Source organism: Pelobates fuscus, chromosome 2 (assembly GCF_036172605.1).
Source record: "Pelobates fuscus isolate aPelFus1 chromosome 2, aPelFus1.pri, whole genome shotgun sequence".
NCBI classification, from domain to species: Eukaryota; Metazoa; Chordata; class Amphibia; order Anura; family Pelobatidae; genus Pelobates; species Pelobates fuscus.
The window spans coordinates 371,860,860-371,883,327 of record NC_086318.1 but is presented as its reverse complement, the minus strand read 5'-3'; the positions used below and the strand labels follow the sequence as shown (position 1 = coordinate 371,883,327).

Below are 22,468 nucleotides of genomic sequence, written 5' to 3'. Positions count from 1 at the left end.
AAGTTGGCTGTTAATTCAAAATGCAATAATAGACTAACAGCGAAGGGGCTGCTAGCCTGAAGATGTGAATATTGAAAAGATATTTAACATTTGATTTTCAATAACATAGATGTCCCACTGGAATACAGACTATTGTGGAGGGTTGCATATTCTATAAAGGAAAGCTTTCATCATTTTTTTTTTTTTTTTATTATAAATAAAATATTAAAATCTCAACCTCATATTGAACATAATCTTGGCAAATTATAGTTGTTGACCAAACAGAGCTAAAGATGGCCAACTCCACATAAGCTATATAATGCAAGAGATTCACTGTTACTAGCTTGTTTGTATTATTTACTAAAAAAAAAAAAAATACACAATGATTATTACAGGTAATATTTTATTTTCAGAAATTAAAAAAAAAATGCTATATTTTTAGGATGCTTTTCTTTACTGAGAGGAATTTCAGGTGCATTCATTTTGCCATTTTTGCACACCCCTATAATTGGTGGAGTGCAGCCTTGCTGGATGTTGTTTATGTTCGTAGCCATTGTTTCATTTCCCATAAGATAAACTAATTTAATTCCTTTTTTTCCCCACTGTAGCATCTAACAGGTGTGTATTAGAATAAATTTGCATGCGGCGATTAATGTTTTTCTTCAGACCCTCTTGTAGCCTCTATCATCATTATGTTCTGATGTGTTTTTAGAATATTCCATTTTCACATGTAAATCATTTTAATAAAATCAGCTTATGACAATGTGAACAAGGAATTTTAATGTTGCGCTCTCTTGTGAAAAGAAGGGGAAAAAAAATAATGAAGTTAAAATAAATAGACTGGAGCTTTTTCTCCTTTTGAAGTCCTTTTGTGAAGAAACATTTTAATTCAGGTTATTGTTGTTGAGACAGAAACTGGGTATCTTAAAATTCCTTTGATTGCACACAGCTGAATGAATACCTTTTACTAGCTATGGCAGTCACACAAAAGTTTTTCAAATAACCCTATTTCAGCCACTCTGCTCTACTAACCCCTATTGATAAATGATGCTGTCTAGGCATTTTTAAACAGATGAAATCTTTGAGTGGCAGATGCTGTGGCAATAGGAACAATATTTAACTTAAGCAGCTTATGAAAGTAACGTTTGTTTGTTTTTTCCCTTTTGTAATTTATATTTTATACGCAATATATATGCATTATTAATATTCTGTAGTGTTTGGGTATTTTTTTTAAATTTTTTTTGTATTGTTTTTAATTTCGGTATTTCCACAAAATGTGCTCCATGGGTAGAATATAAAATGTGCTCTATTCATGTATTAAAGAATGCCTTTTAAAATGTGAAGTTGTTTTTTCGTGTAGAATGGTGAAGTGAAACTTTTTTTAAAGGTTACACAGTTAGGGGAGAAAAAAAAAAAAAAGACAGTGCAATGCTGAAATTAGAATGTTAATCATGTTTTCTTTTCTTGTTTAAGAGGTTTTCAGATTATTAAACGTACGTAACAAGCACTGTGTTGTCCGTTGACTTATTTTCAGCACCAGGGACAGCTCATCGTTCAACCAGCTGCACCTACTCAGATTCAGATTTGCTTTGTTCCTTTGTCAAGTCCAACTAAAGTCAACAAAACAGACATAACTGCTGGTTGAGTCAAGAATAACTTTACAAAAAAAAGAGCTTAATTTTGTTAAATTATTTCCCATAAGCTCCTTTACTACAGAGCTTAACCTAAAGGCTTTACTTTTCTTTTCTTTTTTTTTTTTTTATAATAATTTTTTTTTACTGAAAACTTTAATTCTGTTGTTTTTGTGTGTTACTCTGGCGGCTTTGTTCATTGAACAGCAGGGATTATGCAGCAGACCCTGAAAAGCCTTGATGGCCAATGCATAGAGTTTAGACAGAACCCTCAAGCAGGCTGCAGAATAAATAAGTGACCAATGAATTGAGAATAGCTGACAGACCCGCAGAGGTTCTAATGCCCAGGTGGCCGTCTGACATAAGTTTAGCTCAGCTCTTTCAGTAATTTGTCACACCGTGGACTGCTCCTGCTGCTCCAGCACGTGTCGGCTTTTTTTTTTTTTTTTTTTTTTTTTTTTTTTTTTTTTTTTTGTCAATCTTTGTTTTTATTGAGGCAAAAGATGTATCATTACAGAAAGTAAAACAAGGGGTTAATGCATGAAAAATACACGTTACACATGACTGGTTTATACAAGGGTTGCATGTACTCCCGAGAATAACGGCCTCTTTTTTTTTTTTTTTTCTTTTCTTGGTAAATGAAAGTTTCAACGGTACTTGTAGTGGTTAAGAAACATGCTATAACATAAAGTGGTCAAACTAGGCAGTCGTGGTAGTTAACATTAACTAGTGTACTTGTTAACACGCTAACCTTGGTATGTACACGATATAAGTTTTTCCTGTGAAGGTGTTTAGCACTGCGTTAGAAGAGATCAGAGAAGAGACAAAAAGGCAAAACAACCGGCATTTACGTCACAGCAATAGAAATGTTACATGGTGGGTTGTGTTGCCACGGAGTTGTTGGTCAGTTGGTGTCACAAATGTGGATATGGGCACTGTGGTACCAATAGTTTTGGATGTAGCTTGTCTAGGTCTGGTTGGGTGGACTTGCTTACTAGTGTAACATGTATTCTAGTGTGATCTTTAGCGTTTCGTTACATATCTATGCATGGAACATGCTAATCTGAGTGTAAGTTATAATATTAAAGCTAAGATTGTGCTCATCGAGCTCCAGCATACAGAGTATAAAACCGCATAAAAATTTAACTCAATATGCTAACATTTGCTATGCTAACATTTGCTTTATTCTTTGCGTAGCCAACCAGGCCCAGAGGAAGTTTTAGTAACAGGACTGGGCTGCTCCTGCTAGCGACAACACCCACTATATTTAAACCTGTTGGTGCGTGAAATAGATTCGGTATGGAAGCGTATAGGTAGGCATAACTAAGTGGTTAGTACAATTAACACATGCAACAATATAGAAAGTAAACAGGGATTGAGTCGATTGATAATTAGTCCGAGTCTAAACTGTGTATGCCGCAGATCTTGCCTGTATAGTGTGTGTCCCAGTGGGTTGGTCAGCCGATGCCTTTCGATGGGAGGCTGCCACTGCTTAACTGCCAAAGTCCCACTGGCTTCACGTTCAGGACTCTCCGGTTCCAGGTGGCTAGTGCCGTGTCTGCTCCTCCGCTCCGTTGGGAGTCTGCGAGTAGGGGACGGGGTAGCGTTGCCTTTGTGGAGATCTGCTTGTTCAGCCGTGTCTGCGTCTCGTGTGAAGTGCGAAGTGTCTGTCGCAGCTGACCTACTTGTCCCGGTCGGTTGCTATATGTATGCAGAGTTTTGTATCTCCGTCGACGTGCTTGATGTCTTTTCGTGAGGTGTCTTGTGAGCGGGTGGCTTCTCCCTCTGCGGCGCCATTTTGGGGCATTGCTAAGAGGTAGTGACCACAGGTTGGTATAGTTTCTCCTGGCAGGGGTTCGTGTGCGATCTCGCCGTTCTGTGTGGCTCGACTTCCCAGCTCTCAGGCTCCGGGCCGTAGCGAGAGCCCTCGCCATGTGTCCATGGAGCCTCCCAGACACTGTGGTCGGCTCGGGCGCCCGCGGGTTTTCCCTGTCCCGGGTGTCCCCACGGGAATATGGATGGCATGGGGTAAACCCCTGGTGGGCTCCCAGCCCAGAAGGATGTCGGGCAGTCGGGACAGCAGCTTTGTATGCCCCTTTGATGGGAGATGCTGATTTGGCTGTTGGTTTGGGTTTACAGGTTACCTTCCGCTCTAGCGTTGGTAGGCCCATGATACTCTGTTTGGGTTGTGGCTCGGCGGCCCTCGCGGTGGCGCCCAGTTCGTTGCTTTTACGGCTCTCGCTTATCTTCGGTGAGGCTGTCGGTGTCAGCCTGGCCTCCAGCTTGCGCCAGAAATTGTCAAAGATTGCGTCCAGTCTTTGCCGAGTCCCAGGCTGTGGGTCTGTAGGGTCGGGGGAACGCATGGCGTCCGCCATGTTGGGTGCAGCGTCGTGTTGCGTACTTCCCCGTGTATTTCCCCTCCACTCCCGCTCCGGTCTCGATTTGTCTCTCACATGTGGACCGTGATCACCCCCGACGGTCCAGGGGGGGGAGTAACGGGGTTCCTGCTTGCGCTGTGTCAGCATCTCGTGGCGCCGGACCGGGGGATCGGCCGCCTCTCCCGCTCCACGGTCACCATACCTCATGGCGCAAGTCGGTCTGCCAGCCGGCCTCAGAGTGCTCGCAGGCTGCAAGGTCAGTTTAGTGCCCGTTCGTGGGTCAGATGAGACTGTTTGAGTTGCCATTTGTCAAGCTTTTAGGGCTAAAAAAGTGGATTATTGCCCTGTTGTCTGAGGAGCTCTGCAGTGGCACGTCTGTCTCTCATGCTGGTCAGGCCCCGCCCCCTCAGCACGTGTCGGCTTTAATGTCAAAGTGCCTGCCCGCCAGACGGCCACTCAGGCCATGCACCGCTAAAAGGACTAAAGACTGATTGCAGGAGAGTTAAACTTGGAGCCATAAAAACAGCTAGCCACTGAGCACGTTGAGCATGACTGTAATAAGTTGGGCAAGTAGCAGTCAGTGTTTGTTTTCCTGTAATTTTCCATGATGCTTAACCCTTTTTAAATATGGCAAAGTATCCTGGGAAATGTAGGTCTATGTTTTTACAAGTCCTGCATTCGGATAAGCCTATGGTCCCACCAGGTGACTGTAACAAGCGTATTCTTTAATTGGAATTGGCAAGGAGTTCTGAATTTATTAGCTATCACCACCACCACTGGTTTTTATAGTCTGTTTTAACAAATGTAAACCTCAAGAATGGCATTATCTTGTATTTTGCATATTTTGTTGTAGGTGTGCTGTTTTCATTGTTTATATTTTTTTTAAAACATGCTACTTCGTACTAGTCTGCAGGTGATTTTTGTACAGTGTGATTCCAAAAAACTATTATTTAATGCCAGCTTATACAATTTAATACATTTTGATAATAAAAATTCAATTAATAAATTATAGATGTAAAATTTAAAGCACTGACAGGTTTATGATGTTATATTTGAAAGGAAGCTTTTTATAATGTCCGTTATCACTGGACATACTTTTAAATCATTCTGGGAGGACTAATAAATTGTTTTTATATGGCGCCTTCTCACCAGGGCATCTCAAAATGTGCTTTTAAAGATACAAGCTGATAAATATGTTATTATTACATTACAGAATGTTTCACTTTAAGCACTATAACAACGTTCTGTCATTGCTCGAGGTTTGGTGCAGTCGATTCACTGTCTAGTGTGCGTATAACTGTCAAAATTGCTACAAGAATACAGCAGCCCTCTGAATCAGCAACGTAAATGGGGGTGTTTTGCTTTCCCTTTGCTGTTCAAGGACCATGCAACGTGTATGTCCGACATGTGCCATGCAAACAGACATCTCTTTCTGGTCTGGCTCTGGAGAGAGCAAGAGAGATTGCGGTGCACAGCCCAGTTCACAGAACTGTAATATACCGTAGCTGCTTTCTACTTATTTCGCCTTTTCAGTCTTCCTAAGTGTTAAGTGGAAACGAGACGAGAGACTAAACTAGATATTTTGTAAACTCACTGAACCGGAATTTATGGGCTAACAAAAAAAAAAAGTCTTTAGATCGGGATGAGTGAAGATATTTTCTGGTCTGGGAGAGTTTATTCTGCCTGCAGTTTTAGGAAAATGTAGGTATTTTCCCTTTTTATTCATGTTTATTTTTAATGCATTGTCTGTATATTGTTTTAAAAATGACTCTTCCTGCAGGTTAAGCCCCTTTAATCAGTATTCGTATAAGTATTCAGTATTCCCTACCTCTCCTAAACCAATAGGTTTACGTAGAGAGATTGTCATAGTGGCTGTCCTATAAATTCAGTTGCACATCATAGATGCGTCATGCCAAGTTATTTATGGTAGACTGCAGGGTGGATAGATTCAAAGTCTTTTCTATGCATTACACAGATCAGGTGTGCCCATAACAGAGCCACTGATGTCTTAGTACATCGTTCTATAGTCTGGCAAAGCATCATGGGAGTTTTATTTTTACAGCATCTAGTGATCTACCTTTTATGCATCCTATTTAAATAGATAATAGATGGTAAGTGAATGGTTTAAAAAAAAAAAAATACAATGGATTCTTGTATGATCTCGCCTTTGCGCATGCTCCGTAATTACTTATTGAAGTGAGCGAAGTGCAACTCCCACTTCTGGAATGAAAGACGAAAAAGAATGTAATGTACTCCTACAAGAGAATTATAGCCACCTTTGACTTGCTTGTGCTCTCATATCACTTTCATGTATATTTTTTTCTCTATAGTTAAATAAAATTGCATCGTATTGCTCAAATATAAGCATTACTCATTGCTGCAGGAATCTGATACGCATATTTTTTTTATGTTTGAATAAGCAGTTTGCATAATATCAAGATTGGCGCCCGGTGTGTCCTTTAAGCAAGGGTATCCCACCCAAAGTAAATTTTAGTTTATTGCAAGCATACATTTCACCTTCCAAGAAAACGGGATATGAAAAAAACAAAAAAGAAAGACAAAGATTTTCTTGATAAAGTATCCTGTGATACAAAACACGTTGATTAGCTGCATTTCCACTAGTCTAGCAGCTACTACCTTTTCATTTCTGCTATTACTGGCTGAGTATTTAGCATGGAGTGCAGGTTACATTTGGAGATTCTTGGATGTTTATCGTGTTAAGAGTAACTGAGGAATCAAGCAATTAAAATTGGAAGATTACCCTTATTTCTTACATTTACTCTGTTTGTTTTTCCATGAAAATCCGTGACATAAACACGTATTTGTATGTTTTACGTAAAACCGATTATTGGTTACACATTAGTTGATGCATTTTAATTTTTTTTTTTTTAATGTTTTAATTAAGATTGTCATTTAATTTCATTACAACTTGATGAGCCATCAGGGATCTCAAGTGCTATTGTCCAAACATAGCTATTTGTTTTCTAGCAAAAAAAATAAAAAAGTTGATAGTGAAAATGTAAACATATTCGTGCTTTTACATCCTCTAACTACTGCTGTATTTTTGTCCGTCTCCATTGTTCACATCTACCTATGTTTCTATTTACATAACACCAGAAACGTCCATTTTTATTTATGTTGAATAAATGATAAATGAAGATGTGTATATGAATATGAGGTTCCACATATGTATCTACTCTCTTGCTTTGTTGTTATGGCATTTTTCTTTCTGATCCCTGAAAGGGATTAATTCCCAATCCTTCAGAACAATGACTTGAATCACACAACCCACAAGGTATCTGCTTTTAGTTATCTTTGTCTGCTTGTTTGTTTAGTTTTTTTTTGGGGGGGGGGGGGGGGGGGGGGATTTGTGGTTTACCCCACATGTTCTACTTCAGTACTTGTTTTTGAAAGTCGCATACAGTGTTCCTGTTTGTTATATGTAGCTCTGAATTTAGGAATACTGTTTATCTGTTTGCAAATAATGACTGCTATGCTGCTCTCTTGGCCTTTCCTTAACTTCATCATTTTAGCTATGAAGAACGGGCTCTATATCTTGAAGCAATAATACAGAATTACCGTGAAGTGATGACATTTGAGGACTTTGCGTCTCAAGTGTTCTCTCCGTCTCCCAGCTACTCGCTTGGTGGATTTGGTGAGTAGTTTTTGATTTGTTGTTCAAAATACAGAAACTGTACAATATCTGCTATTACTCAACCTTATGTCCTGTCCATTGTATGTAGAAGATAGATTATAATTTACCTCTCACCCAAGTGGATAGATCACATGTGAGTTAAGCTGAAATAAATTATACATCCTATAGATTATATGTATGCATGTGTGTGCTTTGTTGCAAAAGTGCATATTCAGGTATCAAAGAAAATTACAGGCATTGCTCAGTCCCTCCATTAAGAGAGGTTATTAAATCAAACAAGCAGTAATCAAATGAAAGCTGATTTCAAAGGAAAATGTATTCCCTCCAAGGACAAAAAAAATGTAACATTTTGCAAACATCCCTGCAGTATGGAAAACTGTCACATTTCAGGTTTTCCAACCTAAAGAGAAAAAAAAGTATGTTGTCTTTTTACCTCCAAAAGAAGAGAATGGCTTTAGTACAAATCGTAATCATTAGCACAGGAATTTCATGGAATCAACCATTACTTGATCCTCAAAACTCTGGCCCTTGCGTTGGATCCACAGGACTAGTTTTCAGGCCCAAACAAATGTCAAGATTGTCATGATCACAATATTTCCCTGCCTTGTGTCCTAATGCGTTAAGTTGCACTGATGGAATGTAAGCAAGGATGATCACTTATGGTTTGGTAAGATTTCATTATCTCATTATCATGTGCATTTATCAACAGCTATGGATTCTAAAAGGTGTGCTCTGACATACAGCATGTTGTTAATACAGTAAACCCCAGGGTGTTGTAGAACTGCACGTCCCATGATGCATGGTCAGCACAGGCATTACAGCAAAACATTGTGGCAGTTGTCCTACAACAGCCAGGGTTCTGCCATTCAAATATAAAGTTTCACTGAAAAGGTTATCCTGTAGAGTGTGAAATTGGATGACTACATTGGACGCACTGTTACAGAGTTACTGCTAAACACATTCTTCTTTTAAAATGCTTAAAAAGATTTAGATGCTTGGCACTTTTCATCCAGCCATTCAAATACAAGCCTACTTTGTAGCATGGTACAATTGGCTCCAGATCTTTATTTACAGGTACACACTTGTAAAGACTATTGCTTAGCTGATTTATGGAGTATACCGTAAATAAACGCCTGACCATGTTTAATGCATCATTCCCTATTAGTCTTTAAGTGACCCTTAAATATAGACCAGCCTGTAGTGTTCTGTTCCTTCGTCTCTTCTTTGCTCTGTCCACACCTTGTAGATGTACACCTGGTAACTGCCAACAAATGCAAAGTCCTCCTGAATGAAATAATGAATATCAAAAGGATTAATGACATTCATTTTATTTTTTCTATTTTTTGCTCTTTTCACCTCCAACTCTCGCAAGATTAAAGAACTCTCTCTCGCAGGAACATCTTTCTGCTCATACCCTGGTGCGGGCTTCTCACGGAACCAATACTATAGCTGAAAAGCTGCACTTGAGTAACCATACACTTATGGGGAGGCCATGGCTATAAGAAGGAGGGGAGCAATCAGTGATGGCCCCTCACAATGAAACTCGTTGCTGTTAATGCTAAATGAGGATTATGCCGCTGAAACTCCAAGGTCAGGGATTAATGAATTTAAACTGCATGGGTAAAGTTTTGTTGGGAGAGCGTAGCACAAGTGCAGTGTCTTATTGTTACCCAAAGCAGTCTGTTTTCATTCTGGAAACACTCACAAAACAGCAGGCTCTTCTTTGCCAATTATCTGCTGTGTAATTCATTATGCGTATTTTGTTTACAAAATCTCTTGGTATTGCCAGATCATCACCAGTTTAGAAGCCCCTTCTATCCAGGTTTCCTATTGAAATGGTAACGTTGTTTTGTGATGTGTTTTTGTTTGTGTTACTTCATTCAGATGAGATGACAGGCTGGTTCCAACTAGGTTTTGTCAGGTTCAAGATCTTAGTCATATCCAGTAGTTATAGTTATACAGTCAGGAGATGGGAAGTACCCTGTTGATGTTGGAAACACAGATTTTCAGCATTTCTGCAATAGAAATTATTGTGTGAATACGTTGTGTTTATATTCTGCCACTAAAAAGTAGTATATGAGTACTGTAACTTTTTATGTGTGCGCGTTTGTGAGTTTTTGTTTTGTTTTTTTGGGGGGGTGTTTGTGTGTTGTTTTATTTCCTCCTTCAAAAATATTCTTAAATATAATTGAAGCCAGATTCATTCCACTACTCCCTAGTGTGTCTCACTTTCCTCTTTGCAATTACAAAATCTTCCCTAAATCCACCTGAAACTTCGGTTGTGAGGTGATTGCACCTCTTTTAAAACTCTGCATCACTATCGGTTCAAATTTTTTCAGACAGCATAAAAAAAATATTCATTTATTTGTGTACAGCAAATCACAGGAAAGTGAGCATGATTGTGTGCCTGTCTCTTTGAAACATTACAAAAATGTCATTTTGCTAAATTTATACCAGTAAGGGATATTGCCCAGTATTTCTGAGACAGCATTGTTTACATTTTGCAAGATTCACGCCTACTAATGTCTGTCACTCAGACATCCAGAGGGGCTTCCAACACACATATGCAGTAATTTCATCAATTTGATTACTGGGGGTGTCCAATGCTCGAGAAGATTGTCGTGCATGTGCTGTTTTTTCTCAGTGTTTCTCTATGAGAAGTATCTCAACTTCTCTAGAAGTGCATTTTACACACACACATATATATATATATATATATATATATTAAAAACCAATCAATATTATATAATATATTATATTGATTGATTTAAATTAGTGTCCCTTTCTGTTTTGCCCAGGTTGTCTTTAGAAAAAAAAATATTTTATCTAGTTGGAAAAGTTATTAATTTTTTTTGTTTGTTCTTTTATTTTAAGTTTTAAGGGGGGGTGGGGGGAGTTCGGTTGCAATACATTTGTCCGTTTTCAAGAATAAACATGGATTCAAACTTCTCTCTCCACGGAAATGTGTAGATTTTGCATTTGAAATGTGTGTATTAATGTACAGTTAGTTGATTCTAACCAGCCAAAACCAGCAATTAATACAGTGTTTCAGTCCGTTAGTGACATAGAATCTACCTGTTGCTTGCCATGGGTTTTTAGTGTAATACAATCAGTCCTTTCAATGTATTATACAGGCCGTAGTTACCATGTTATTTACGTAGGTTGAATTTGCTCCCATAATTTAGAGAGATAGGGAAGCTCAGACCAGTCTGAAGCCTGCCTGGTAAATAACGTGGTTCAACCTTCAGTGACTGAAAATCTGATCACGTATCATATGGCCTTGATACTGTAGAACATCTACCTATGTGCTTATGAACATCAAGGACATAAGTATAGATTCCCCTGTACTTGTGTTTTCTTTCCATTATCCTGTCTCATTAAGCGTTAGTAAAACAGTTTACCAAACAAGGTCGTTTAAGGGCAAGTGAATAAAATTGTGAATTGCAATCATCCTTCTCTAACAGAGATCACGGTTTTGCATGTTGAAGGGTTTTTTTTCCCCCTCTCCTTCTATTCAACAGCAGAGCTTTGATGGCATTCTTGCCAGATGGGCTATGCACAGTGCTTTCCATGTTTAAATTAAATCCACCAAATGCATGGATACATGTTCTTTATTACTAAGGGGGGGAAAAAAATCTATTTCTCCCACTGTGTAATTAATAAATGTGTTTCTCTGCATCCTCCTTTTCTTTCCCGTATAATCTCTCATTTGGCACAGTTATTAAATATCTCCGATCAAAACTGCAGTAGTGAAGAAAAGAAATTAAATTCAGTTAAATAAATCTCACAGAAAATCAGCCATGCGTCACTGTCCAACATCGCTGGCTTCAGTCCTTGTGCCTCTCTCATGCTTTGTTCAGAGATAAGAGCTGTGTGCACACACTTGTATTGCTCGCCAATAGCAGCAGGCAGAAGGCTTTGGAGATAAGCAAGCTGGTGCAGAAGGCAAAGGAAGCAATGTTATTTACATAATCGTGCCCTGCTTCCCAGGGAGGCTTCAAGAAATATCGGGATGGCCTGTATTTATCTTTGTTGAACTGGAATACTTAGCAATATTAGAAAACGCGCCTAACTTAAGGCTTTTCATTAACATCCATTCACAATATAGCTTTTTTTCTCTTCTCTATCTTTCTTTTTCTTTCTTATTAACTTTTTCTGCATATTTAGCAAAACCGGGACAGGTGCAAACATTCTTTTTTAACACACTGCCAAATTATTATTATTATTATTTTTTTTATTTTTTTTAAACAGCCCAGACAGTAAGATAATTAGCTGATATAATGATCTGAAACCTGCTTTTCCGTGATTCCAAGATCGATATAACCATTTCCGTATCAAGGAGCATTAAAAGTAGGAATAAGTGCGTGTGTATCTGCATGTCTGCACAGAGTGTCCGTGTTTTTCAATGAGTGTCTTGAATGGAACCTTTTAGAATAGGTGATATAGATAATGCGGGCAATAAAAAAAGCGTCTGTAACAAGTTCTGCATATTACCGTACTTTCTTTTTCATGTTATTTAATGTATTATTGTGTTATTTTGGGGTTACTATCTTTTAGTTTGTTTGTAAACTTGCACTTAGTGTTTGATAATTGTAATGTAATTCCAAGATGTATGTTTCTATAATGAATCACTGCTTGATCAAGTGGCAATATCAGCAAAACTTGAATAGTGCTGCTTTTAAAGGAACACTATAGCATTAGGAATACAAACCTGTATTACTAACGCTATAGTGTCCTACTAACTATTTAGGTGACCCCCTCAATTTGCAATAAAAAAAAAGAAAATTACTTACCCATCATCCCTGGCTGTACCAGTCTCCACACCGCCTCCCCGCTTGATATCATCAAGATTGATGATCTCAACCAGTCCTTCCCATATGAAAGCATTGAGCGTGTAGTGCGCAAGCGCATCAAATCGCTATGTTGTGCCAGTCAAATGTCCTCTATGAGCAACATTTGATTGACAACCAAATCTGACTCCATTCTTACAGAGGAATCACCTCTAGTGGCTGTCAGGAAGACGAGCACTTGAGGTGTGTTTAACCCTGCAAATCCCTTACAAAACCGCAATGCTGTACATTGCAGCATTAAAATGGCACAAACTGTGTTTTTGTGAAGCAGCAATATATGCAGTGATGCTTAAAGAGCTTGAATTTGCCTGTACTAACGGGTTTTACAGTTTTCAAGCAAAGGTTCAGTAATTGAAGACTGAACTTAATGGCAGTACTTTGTAGAGCAAATGAAATACCAGTATTACCACTATCCTATTGGTTGTGTTCCCCTAGTGTAACAATTTAGAACAGATACATAGATACAACTGGTTGAAGTGATTATGGTGCCTGAAGTCCATGGGTTTACTCATAGTTTTGCAGAGATGCTCAGTAACCAACAACTTGCAGCCCGGCTGTTGGGGCCGCTGAGCGGGTTAGCCGATTGTAAGGGGGAAGTTCAACAATCCGTTGAGGTGGCTATGGTGCCTAAAGTGACTCTTCAAAGTGCAATTAAAACATGTATGTTGTTGACTTAAATAGCATTTAATAAACTTTATTAAAAGTGTAACCAGACTTGCAGGACAGTGGCCCGTAATGTAGACAAAGGTTTCTCTGTGTACTGATTGGCTCTCCCCTCTCTGCCATTTGCTTTTAGTTTCTTTTCATGTTAGCAAAACTTCAGCCCTAACCACACCTACAATGGCTGAGTTACACAGGCTCCCTACACACTTCCTGTAAAGAGAGATCTAATTTCTAAACTTCCTTTATTGCACAGTGTGCTTAATTCAGAATTTCTTATCTCCTGCTCTGTTAATAGCCTGCTGTAGCCTATAGGAAGGAGCCTCACGTGTGTGATTAGAGTCCAATTGACAGGGCATTAGATTTAAAAACAAATGTAAAAAAATTCTAAAGTGTGAACACTGCTTTTAATATTTGATTAAAAATAAAACTATTTGTTTCATAGAGGCTGTGTGGCTAGGGTTGCATAAAAATGAACCAAAGGGGATTTAATTTTTACGTGGCAAACATTAATCACTGAGACTGCAGGGACATGATATATACACGAAAACTGTTCCATTAAGTTAAAGTTGTTTTGGTACTTAGTGTCCCTTTAAATTGTGGAATCATATGTCACTTGGCTGAGGCTGTAAGCTATGTGCAGAGCTCAACTCCTCCGAACATTTTAGAGTTTGAGTTTTGTACGAAATGTACTTCTCAAACACCTGCAATGCCAAAGTTAGCCATTAGTTTTATATACTATGAGCTTTCACCTTTCCATGACACAGGCATATTAATAAATATGTATATAAAGCAGTATGTGTAACAAGCCTGGCCAAATTACTGTAAACTATAGGTCCATTTTCAGTATACTTTATTTTTATTTCTTCCGAATGGTAAACAGAACTCTTTAAAATAAGAAAAACCAAAAGAAAAATGATTATATTTTGTTTCCATTCTAAAATTAGATTTTGTTTAATGTTCCTTAAAATAGAAATTTTTTATCAGTTTGCAAATAAGGAGAAATATTTTCTACTTTTTTTTTTCCCTGCTTTAATTTAGGTTTGCAAAAACATTAAGTAGAGTTAACGGTTGTAAAATAAAAAAAAAATCAATAACTATAGGTTTAGATGAGCATCTAGCAGCTGATAATATAAAGACAAAATCCCATCCAGTCAGTCTAACGGCTACTTGTAGACACAGCTGAGAAGTGATTACGTTTCCCATTTAAATGATGTCTGTTTCATCGTGCCTGCTTTTGATGCTTACGGGTACACATCATTAATATGTAGGGGGACGCAGATATAACCTCCGAAGGGTTAATTACTTGTGGACTCTCAACTGCTGAGAAGACTGATCTAATCACTGCTCCATCTCTGTACATCTGTTCACTATGAGGTCATCCTGTATGCTAATGATATACCAAACGAAGCGGAATTATGCACTTTATTCAAATGGATTCAAACGCAGCATCTCTACCTGTTACTGGAGGGACAATAAACCCAACTTAACACCTTCCAGTGAAGGAAGACACTCACATTAAAAGAGGTTAATAGTTAATGTTCCCTCGCAGCTACTAGATTCAAAACAAATAACAGCAGCTGCCAGAGCCTTCCCCACCTGACATTCTGTCAAATAGACGCCAGAGCGTTAAAACCACAATATTTATTCACTTTGCAGACATTCGCTGTCTGAGAAGATGTGTAACTAGGTAATGGGGAAGCGATCGCGTATGATGCCATCTTCACAGTGGTTATTGAATTCTGTGAAATTCATAATTGCACCAAGTTGGCGAATATTGATCTTATAGCCCATGGAGGTAGGAACAAGATAAAAAAAAAAAAAAATCGGGCAGGGAGGGGGCGGTGCTTCAGCTTTAAAAATCTACTACCTTCCTAGAAGGCATACATCTAACCACAAGATTTTATACAGACAAACACACAATATGGAATACCGTATAGAAATCATATTCACAATCCACTATAGGTGCGTATATGTCATACACAGATTATTGTAGTTCATTAAACACCAAATGTAAACATTAAGGTAATATAGCTGAACTGAAAAATTATCCAGTTCGGCTGTTTTCCAGTTTTTGTCTCTTTTAGCCAAGCTTTTGCCATTCAGTTTTCAGTTTGCCACAGTTCATTGCTTAGAGAAATAATTGTGCAGTTGTGTGTGCTTATTTAGGTACAGTAAATAGAGCAAGTACTTGCGAATGAAAGGATGTGTATAGTGACTGCAAGTGTTAATTAGTCAATGTATCAATGTAGTGTTGGTGTGAGTGCTTATTTGTGTATATTGTGCCAGTGTCAATTCCTCTTTTGTATATGCTTAATGTCAGTGAAACTACATTTGTATATTTGTGAGGAGTTTAAGCGTCTGTGAATTCTGTCTGTGTGTACATGTGCAGAGTGCTAGTACTTGTGTGTGAATTGTTTTCATTTAGGGTTATAACTGTATGAATTGTTAGTGTTCTTCCATTCGGGGTTGTATATGTGCAATGTCGGTGTGTGAATTCAGAAAGTGTTTGTATTGTGTGTGTGTGTGTGTGTGTGCGTGTGTTTGAAGGGGTATATAGGTCTGTGCTTGCAGGGGTCTCTACGTGCAAAAAAGTTGTTGTGTTACTGCAGGGGTCTATATGAGTCTTAGGTTAGTGTGTGTAATTTGTAGGTTGTCTCTATGTGTTGTCTGTGTGTGAATGAAGTAATTATGGTGTGTACAAAATCTCTGTGTCCCTTAGTTTGCATTGTCCCATCTCTTTCCATGTCAGCTCTCAATGTCTCTTTCTCTGTCAACTTCTTCTATCTCACACCATGTACTTTCTCTCTCTTAGTGTTGACTTGCATCTCTCAGCACTTCAGTATCTCACTTTCTCACCCCTCTTGCAATTCTCAGTCTGTCTACTATTTTAGCCCCACATACGTATTTTTTTAGCTCTCTCTGCCTACCTCGTTCCCAACAGATGCACTGATGGCCTTCATGCAGTAATATCAGCTACAAATGCCTGCATGCTTCTGAGAAAGGTTTTGAGTCCCTGATGCCCCCAATGGCCAGCTGAATTAAAATACCAAGAGAGAAAGTTGGTATAGCTTCTAACATCAGCCAGCAACACGATTATTATTATTTTAATATTATTATTAGCATTTATATAGCTCCAACATATTCTGCAGGGATTTACAGTTATAGAATGTGAATATTTGACGATAAATAATTACCATGCAGAATATAACGGAGACAAACTGCTCAAACAACTTGCAATCTAAGTGGAAGGGATAAGGACAAAAACACACAAGAAGTATCAGCATGTCAGAGGGGGTAGGTATTGAGGGATAGGATGCCTGTGTTAAACTTAGCTAGTAAAATTGTGTAATAATCCAGCGAACAGTGGACGGAGAGAGTGAGCTGGTCTATAGAGACGAGGGAAATAAGGAGAGCAATTATAATTAAAGGAGCGTTGCCCAGGAAGATAAGGTAAGCTTTCCTAATGAGTTGTGTTTTTAGTGTGAATTTTTAAGGGACTGGATTCTAGGAGTGAGTCTGATAACACGGCAATGGAGATCCAAACCAACTGGGCAACATGTACAGAAATACGTGCAGCCATGAATCTTCACCAGAATAACCCATCTATCCGTCTAAAAAGGCTATCTGGAGCACGTGCACCCCATCTCTCTTCACTTCCTACACCCATAAAAAGACCCATTTTCCTAGGAAGTTCAGAAATAGCTATGTGTACCTCTTTAATAACTGGTCCTTTCAGAGAAATTTAAAGGTCTACCCTAACAACCTGCATTTCCACTAGAGCACATTATAGATATACGTAATTTTGGTAGTAAGATCCTCTTCCAACCTTAATATCTGATCTATACTTGAGCGGTGTGACCATTCTCTAAAGTAGTAACTCAGGGGGCACTCTCGATGTGTAATTTTGGTGGTTAGATCTTCTTCCAACCTTAATATCTGATCTATGCCTGAGCAGTATGACCATTCTCTAAAGTAGTAAGTTAGGGGGCACTCTCGATGTGTAATTTTGGTAGTTAGATCCTCTTTCAACCTTAATATCTGATCTATGCCTGAGCAGTATGACCATTCTCTAAAGTAGTAAGTCAGGGGGCACTCTGGATACATAATTTTAGTAGTTAGATCCTCTTTCAACCTTAATATCTGAACTATACTCGAGCAGTATGACCATTCTCTAAAGTAGTAACTCAGGGGGCACTCTCGATGCATAATTTTAGTAGTTAGATCCTCTTCCAATCTTAATATCTGATCTATACTCGAGCGGTGTGACCATTCTCTAAAGTAGTAAGTTAGGGGGCACTCTCGATGTGTAATTTTGGTAGTTAGATCCTCTTTCAACCTTAATATCTGATCTATGCCTGAGCAGTATGACCATTCTCTAAAGTAGTAAGTCAGGGGGCACTCTGGATACATAATTTTAGTAGTTAGATCCTCTTTCAACCTTAATATCTGAACTATACTCGAGCAGTATGACCATTCTCTAAAGTAGTAAGTCAGGGGGCACTCTGGATGCATAATTTTAGTAGTTAGATCCTCTTCCAATCTTAATATCTGATCTATACTCGAGCGGTGTGACCATTCTCTAAAGTAGTAAGTCAGGGGGCACTCTCGATCAGTGGTTGTCAACCTGTGACACAGTGGTGTGCTTCAAGCCACCTCAGAGTGTGCCACAGCACAACTTGGGGGCTGTAATAAGTTGAATACAATTTATAAACTATAGTTGTAGTAAGTGTTAGCCTTTAGGCTTTATGTTAATATCAAATTAGCTGCTTAAAACAATGTTTTTTTTAATATGCATGCTTTGCAATTGTTTCTCTCATTGAAGTGTGCCTTAGTCTTCAATTGGTTTGGAGCCTCAACGGACAACTGATGCTTAGCATGATGACAAAAATCACAGTGAACTACATTTGCACTAATGCTCAACCAGCCTTTAAATATATATCTAAAATATCTAAACTAATAGGCAACCACTGGCTATCTGTCATGACCAATTGTGTAAACGTTGTTCATTGTACATTGTACACATTTACAGAAAACATGCTTATTCAAGTAATCACAGTTTCAAACAAAATAGTTTCCCAATTCCCCAAATATGCTGCTTAAAGCACATTGCTGTGTGTTTTAAAATGCATACTTTACTGCAATATATTGATAAGATACTCCTGCAGCAGATACCTGGCCTCTTATTTCTGTGCTCTGGTCATCTGCTTCAACCAGGAATTGGATAGAGCTCAGTCAATCCTTGGCATTTATTTGAAAATGGAAAAACTCTGCTCATATGTAGACAGGAATGAATGGAAGATAAATGCACTGTATTGCTACAACTGACAGTGGTTGTGGAATATTGGCGTATGATAAAGCCTGTAATAGCTGGAGGTATTCACTCCAACTGCAGTCCAGCTGCTTAAAACACAAATTCTTTCATCGGGTTTCATTTCTACTTTGTACAGATGTTATTTGTGTACTGCCTTCTTTAGGGAAAGCAGTTAAGGATATTACAGACATTTTACAGATTTCTTTCTTACTTTAAGAACTCTCGTTCACACCTGCGTATTTAAATAAAAACACAGAAATTAGCCCTGTGTTCAAACTCCCACTACTCTTGGGCATCAACAATGACTACAATATTCTTGAGCCCAATTGTTTCAGTAAACCCCAAAAATTACCAGCAAGGTGACTAGCGTACACTTCATTCAAGAGGGTTGCTTTGATGTTGGCAAGTGCTTGCGCTTTAATGGGTTATCTCTGCGTGCTCATGGACTTTTAAGTATGCCTCTATATTTTAGTATATATTATTAGAATCTATCCATCTTGATTAGCAAGCCGCTACTGCCACTCAGATTCCCTGCGTATGTGCATAAATACAGAGTCAGGACAGTCACAGGACCCATAGTCAGAAAAATGTTTCACTTGATCAAAGACGGGTAGGTTTCACAGACAGATGCTGTATTCCATAGCGTACCTCCTAAGTGGTATTTAAGATGAACAGCCCGTATATCAGCCCCAAATCCCTCTGTCCCTCTTATTATCCTAATGTCCCTCTTTTTTGTTGTTGTGACTGAGTTTATAACAGAGCTCCACAGCAACAATACTCCCAGTAATGTCTTTAAAATACAACAAATGTGTTTATAAATCAGTCTGTGTAGATAAGATACATTTTAGTTCCATAAATTAAGTCACCTAAAATTTATCTGAAATTTAAAGTGTCCCACTTTGCCCATTTGAAATGTTGGGAGCTATTCATAGGGAAATGGAGAGAAGGGCCTTGGGGTTGCAGTGTATTGGTATGAAGCTCCATAAGTTACAGATCTTGCTGTGGCTGTGAGGTAAGCAAGGTTGGAAGCATTAGAAATACAGGGACCAGGTTTGGAGCCAGTGGAATAGAAGGCAGAGGTATAGATGGGAGTGGGACATATGGCAGTATATAATGTTCCTTTTCTTCGGAATGTTATGGAGGAATTGATCGGAGAAATTAGATAAGTTAATATGAGGAGTAAGGGAAAAAGTGATGTTAAAGGAACCCTCGGGGCACCATGGCAACTTCATCAGAATGAATTCCTGCATTACTATATATTATTTATAGTTATGTACAGATTCTTGGGTGACTGGTTGACTTTAATTTATTAGTTTCTTCATATTTCTGTTTTAGCACAAATTAGTGGTTAGCTATTTCTTCTCTAACATTTCTCAACATCTGACAAAATGAATCTTGTGAAAAAGAATTTTACAAAATTAGCGGGTGCAAATAAAGGAGGGAGGGAAGGGGGAAGTAATGGTAAGGGTTGGAGGAAGATTAGAGATCACTTCCCTAATTGCAGAAATCTTATCAGTGAATTGAGTTTGACGTTTGTAGCAGTCAAGTTAGTTGGAGGAGGAGCAGCAGCAGGGCAAAGAAAAGCGTTAAAAGTGTAAAAGAGGCATTTGGGTTCTCTGTAGAGTGCGGTTTTAAGTGTATTGAAGTAGTTTACTTTTGTAGAGGAGAGAGCAAAACTGTACAAGAGTAGCGTAAATTTATAGTGGAGGAAGTCGGATGCAGCATAAGAGTTCTTTGGAGGTACCGGGTCTGCTTGTTGTGCCAAGTCTGTAATCGGGGGCACTTCCAATGTTTAAATGTAGGCGTTGCCATGATATCTAATTGAGAGGGGAGGGAGGTTGCAGAGCAAGGGCAGGTGAGCTTTGTGATAGTTAAAAGTAAAGTTTGGAGGTTGGTGGAGAATTGCTGTAGGTCAAGACTATGGAGGTTTCTGCAATATACATTTACAGAGGGTGTTATAATTTTGGTATGGGGTGTGGTTAGGTGCAATTTGTGGTCAGGGCAAACGGAACATGGGAGAGAATAGAGGCAAGACAGAGATTGGTGAAAATTAGATTGAGTGTTTCTCACTGTAGGAGTTTGTTGAGTTAGACCATTGCGTGAAGTTGAAGGAAGGAGGAAGTTACAGAGAGCAGTCGAGAGGCATCAGAGCAGTTAGGGTTGTTGATTGGGATGTTAAAGTTCCCAAGGATAAGGGAGAAAATGAGGTAGCCAGGAAGAAAAGGGATAAATGAATAAGCTAGGATGACCAGGGAGGTGATAAATGATGGCAATTCTTAAAGAAGTGGGTTTAAATATGCGGACTGTGCGAAATATGCCAACTTCAAACCAAGGAAAAGATAAGGCAGGGGCATAGAAGATTGGTTTAAAGGCATATCGGAGAGAGAGAATGAGGTCTACACCACCTGCTTTACAGTTATTGAGTCTGGGAGTGTGGGATAGTTGTAGGGCACAAAAGCATAAAGCAGAAGTAACCCTGTCAGAAGGGGACAACCAGGTCTCAGTGAGTACAGGTAGGATGAGAACTTTTGGAATAAGGAGGTTGTGTATAGCTGTAGATTTGAGTTTGCTGCAGATAGATGGTGCGTTCCAGAATGTACACTGAATGTTGGCAGATGAGGATGAGTGTAGCACTGAGGGGGATATGTGGAGGTTGAGGTAAGTGGGGTAATTACATAATGTTGGTACTGAGGGAGGAGAGGAAAAAGATGAGAGGAAGAAGACAGAGCGTTGTTTAGATGAGCATGCAACCTTTTAGAAAGACTTGGAGATGGGGCAGTAGGTCAGGAATGGTGACATATTACTATTTAATTAAATAAAAAGGTGATGGAATGTTACAAGGTGTTTAAGATTTGATCAGATTAAGATTTGTAGAATGGAATACTGAATTTAGTGCCAAGTCTTTTTTTTACCTTGCACCTAGTTATTTAAAGGTATTAAAGATGCATTTATTTAGTTTTTTGTGGTTTACGTGCCGGATGGATGTGGATTAAGACCCTAAAATTAATTACCTATAGATGTTTTACACTGCTTTTAGTAGTAAAATGTGTGTTTTCCCACTTACTGATACAAAGCATTTAGTTGCATTGCAACTTCGGTTTATGGTGTTAATTAGAGCTTCCTTTCAAAGTCAAATGCTGAAAAGAGACAAGCCCTATAGCAGTGTAATTGAGCTGCCGTATGCATGGATATCCCCAGCTTAACCGTTTAGAAAACAGCAGTTGTGTATCTTCAGTGCTTTCCTGGGCGGCTAAGAGCGCTGCTTAACAGCTGTCATAGCTTGAGGGTGGGCTGGCGTCTGGAGCTGGGGGGCAGAAAGGGAGGAGGAAGGAGGGATGCTGGAGATTAATTATATATCATTCTTTTACTTTCAGCATGTTCATGCATTTATTTTTGGTTAGTGATCATCGGTTCTCGTTTTAATCATTCCTGTTTAATAAAGTATTCTACTATCACTGTAAGATAAAGTTGTGATCGTCAAGATCAGCTGTATGCATTTGAGGGTTGTGGTAGATTCATTTTAAATACTCTAATGTAGCAATAGGATGTCATCACTCGATATGTTTAAAAAAGGTTTGCATTCTTTTTTTGTTGGGGGGGGGTCTTCTTAAAAAATATAAAGACAACATAGTATAGCATTAAATTCTGCATTCTTCATGTTTTCTTTATTAAACGGCATTGAGGATAGCACTGCATCGGTTGACAATAAGTTATAAGTTATGTTACTCTTAGAAAAACACGGTTGTGACTCAATTAGTATGATTTTTAGAAAGTGAAAAACACTTGTGACAGATGCTCAAAAAAAACAACAACAACAAAGTAATCTGCTTATTGTGTAAGAATGTAGTTCATTCCTGTACAACTTTTTTTTATGGATCACCTTTGTGGGTTATGTGTCGGCAATTTGGGGACAAAGTTCTTAAAGTGAAGCAGTCACCTTGGAAACCAATGGAATGTTCCTGATTGATCCACTAGCTTGATATAAAGCCCACTAAAACAGC

At 38.6% G+C, this 22,468-nt stretch overlaps 1 protein-coding gene across 2 annotated transcripts in view; it reads left to right on the top strand.

Moving 5' to 3' along the window:
- Positions 1-22,468, top strand: part of RALGAPA2 (Ral GTPase activating protein catalytic subunit alpha 2) — a 276,792-nt gene that overhangs the window by 228,910 nt on the left and 25,414 nt on the right. For both annotated transcript variants that reach the window (XM_063443720.1, XM_063443719.1), the window contains one exon: positions 7,522-7,643. In XM_063443720.1, the coding sequence (XP_063299790.1) occupies positions 7,522-7,643 (122 nt within the window). The remainder of the gene's footprint in view (positions 1-7,521; positions 7,644-22,468) is intronic.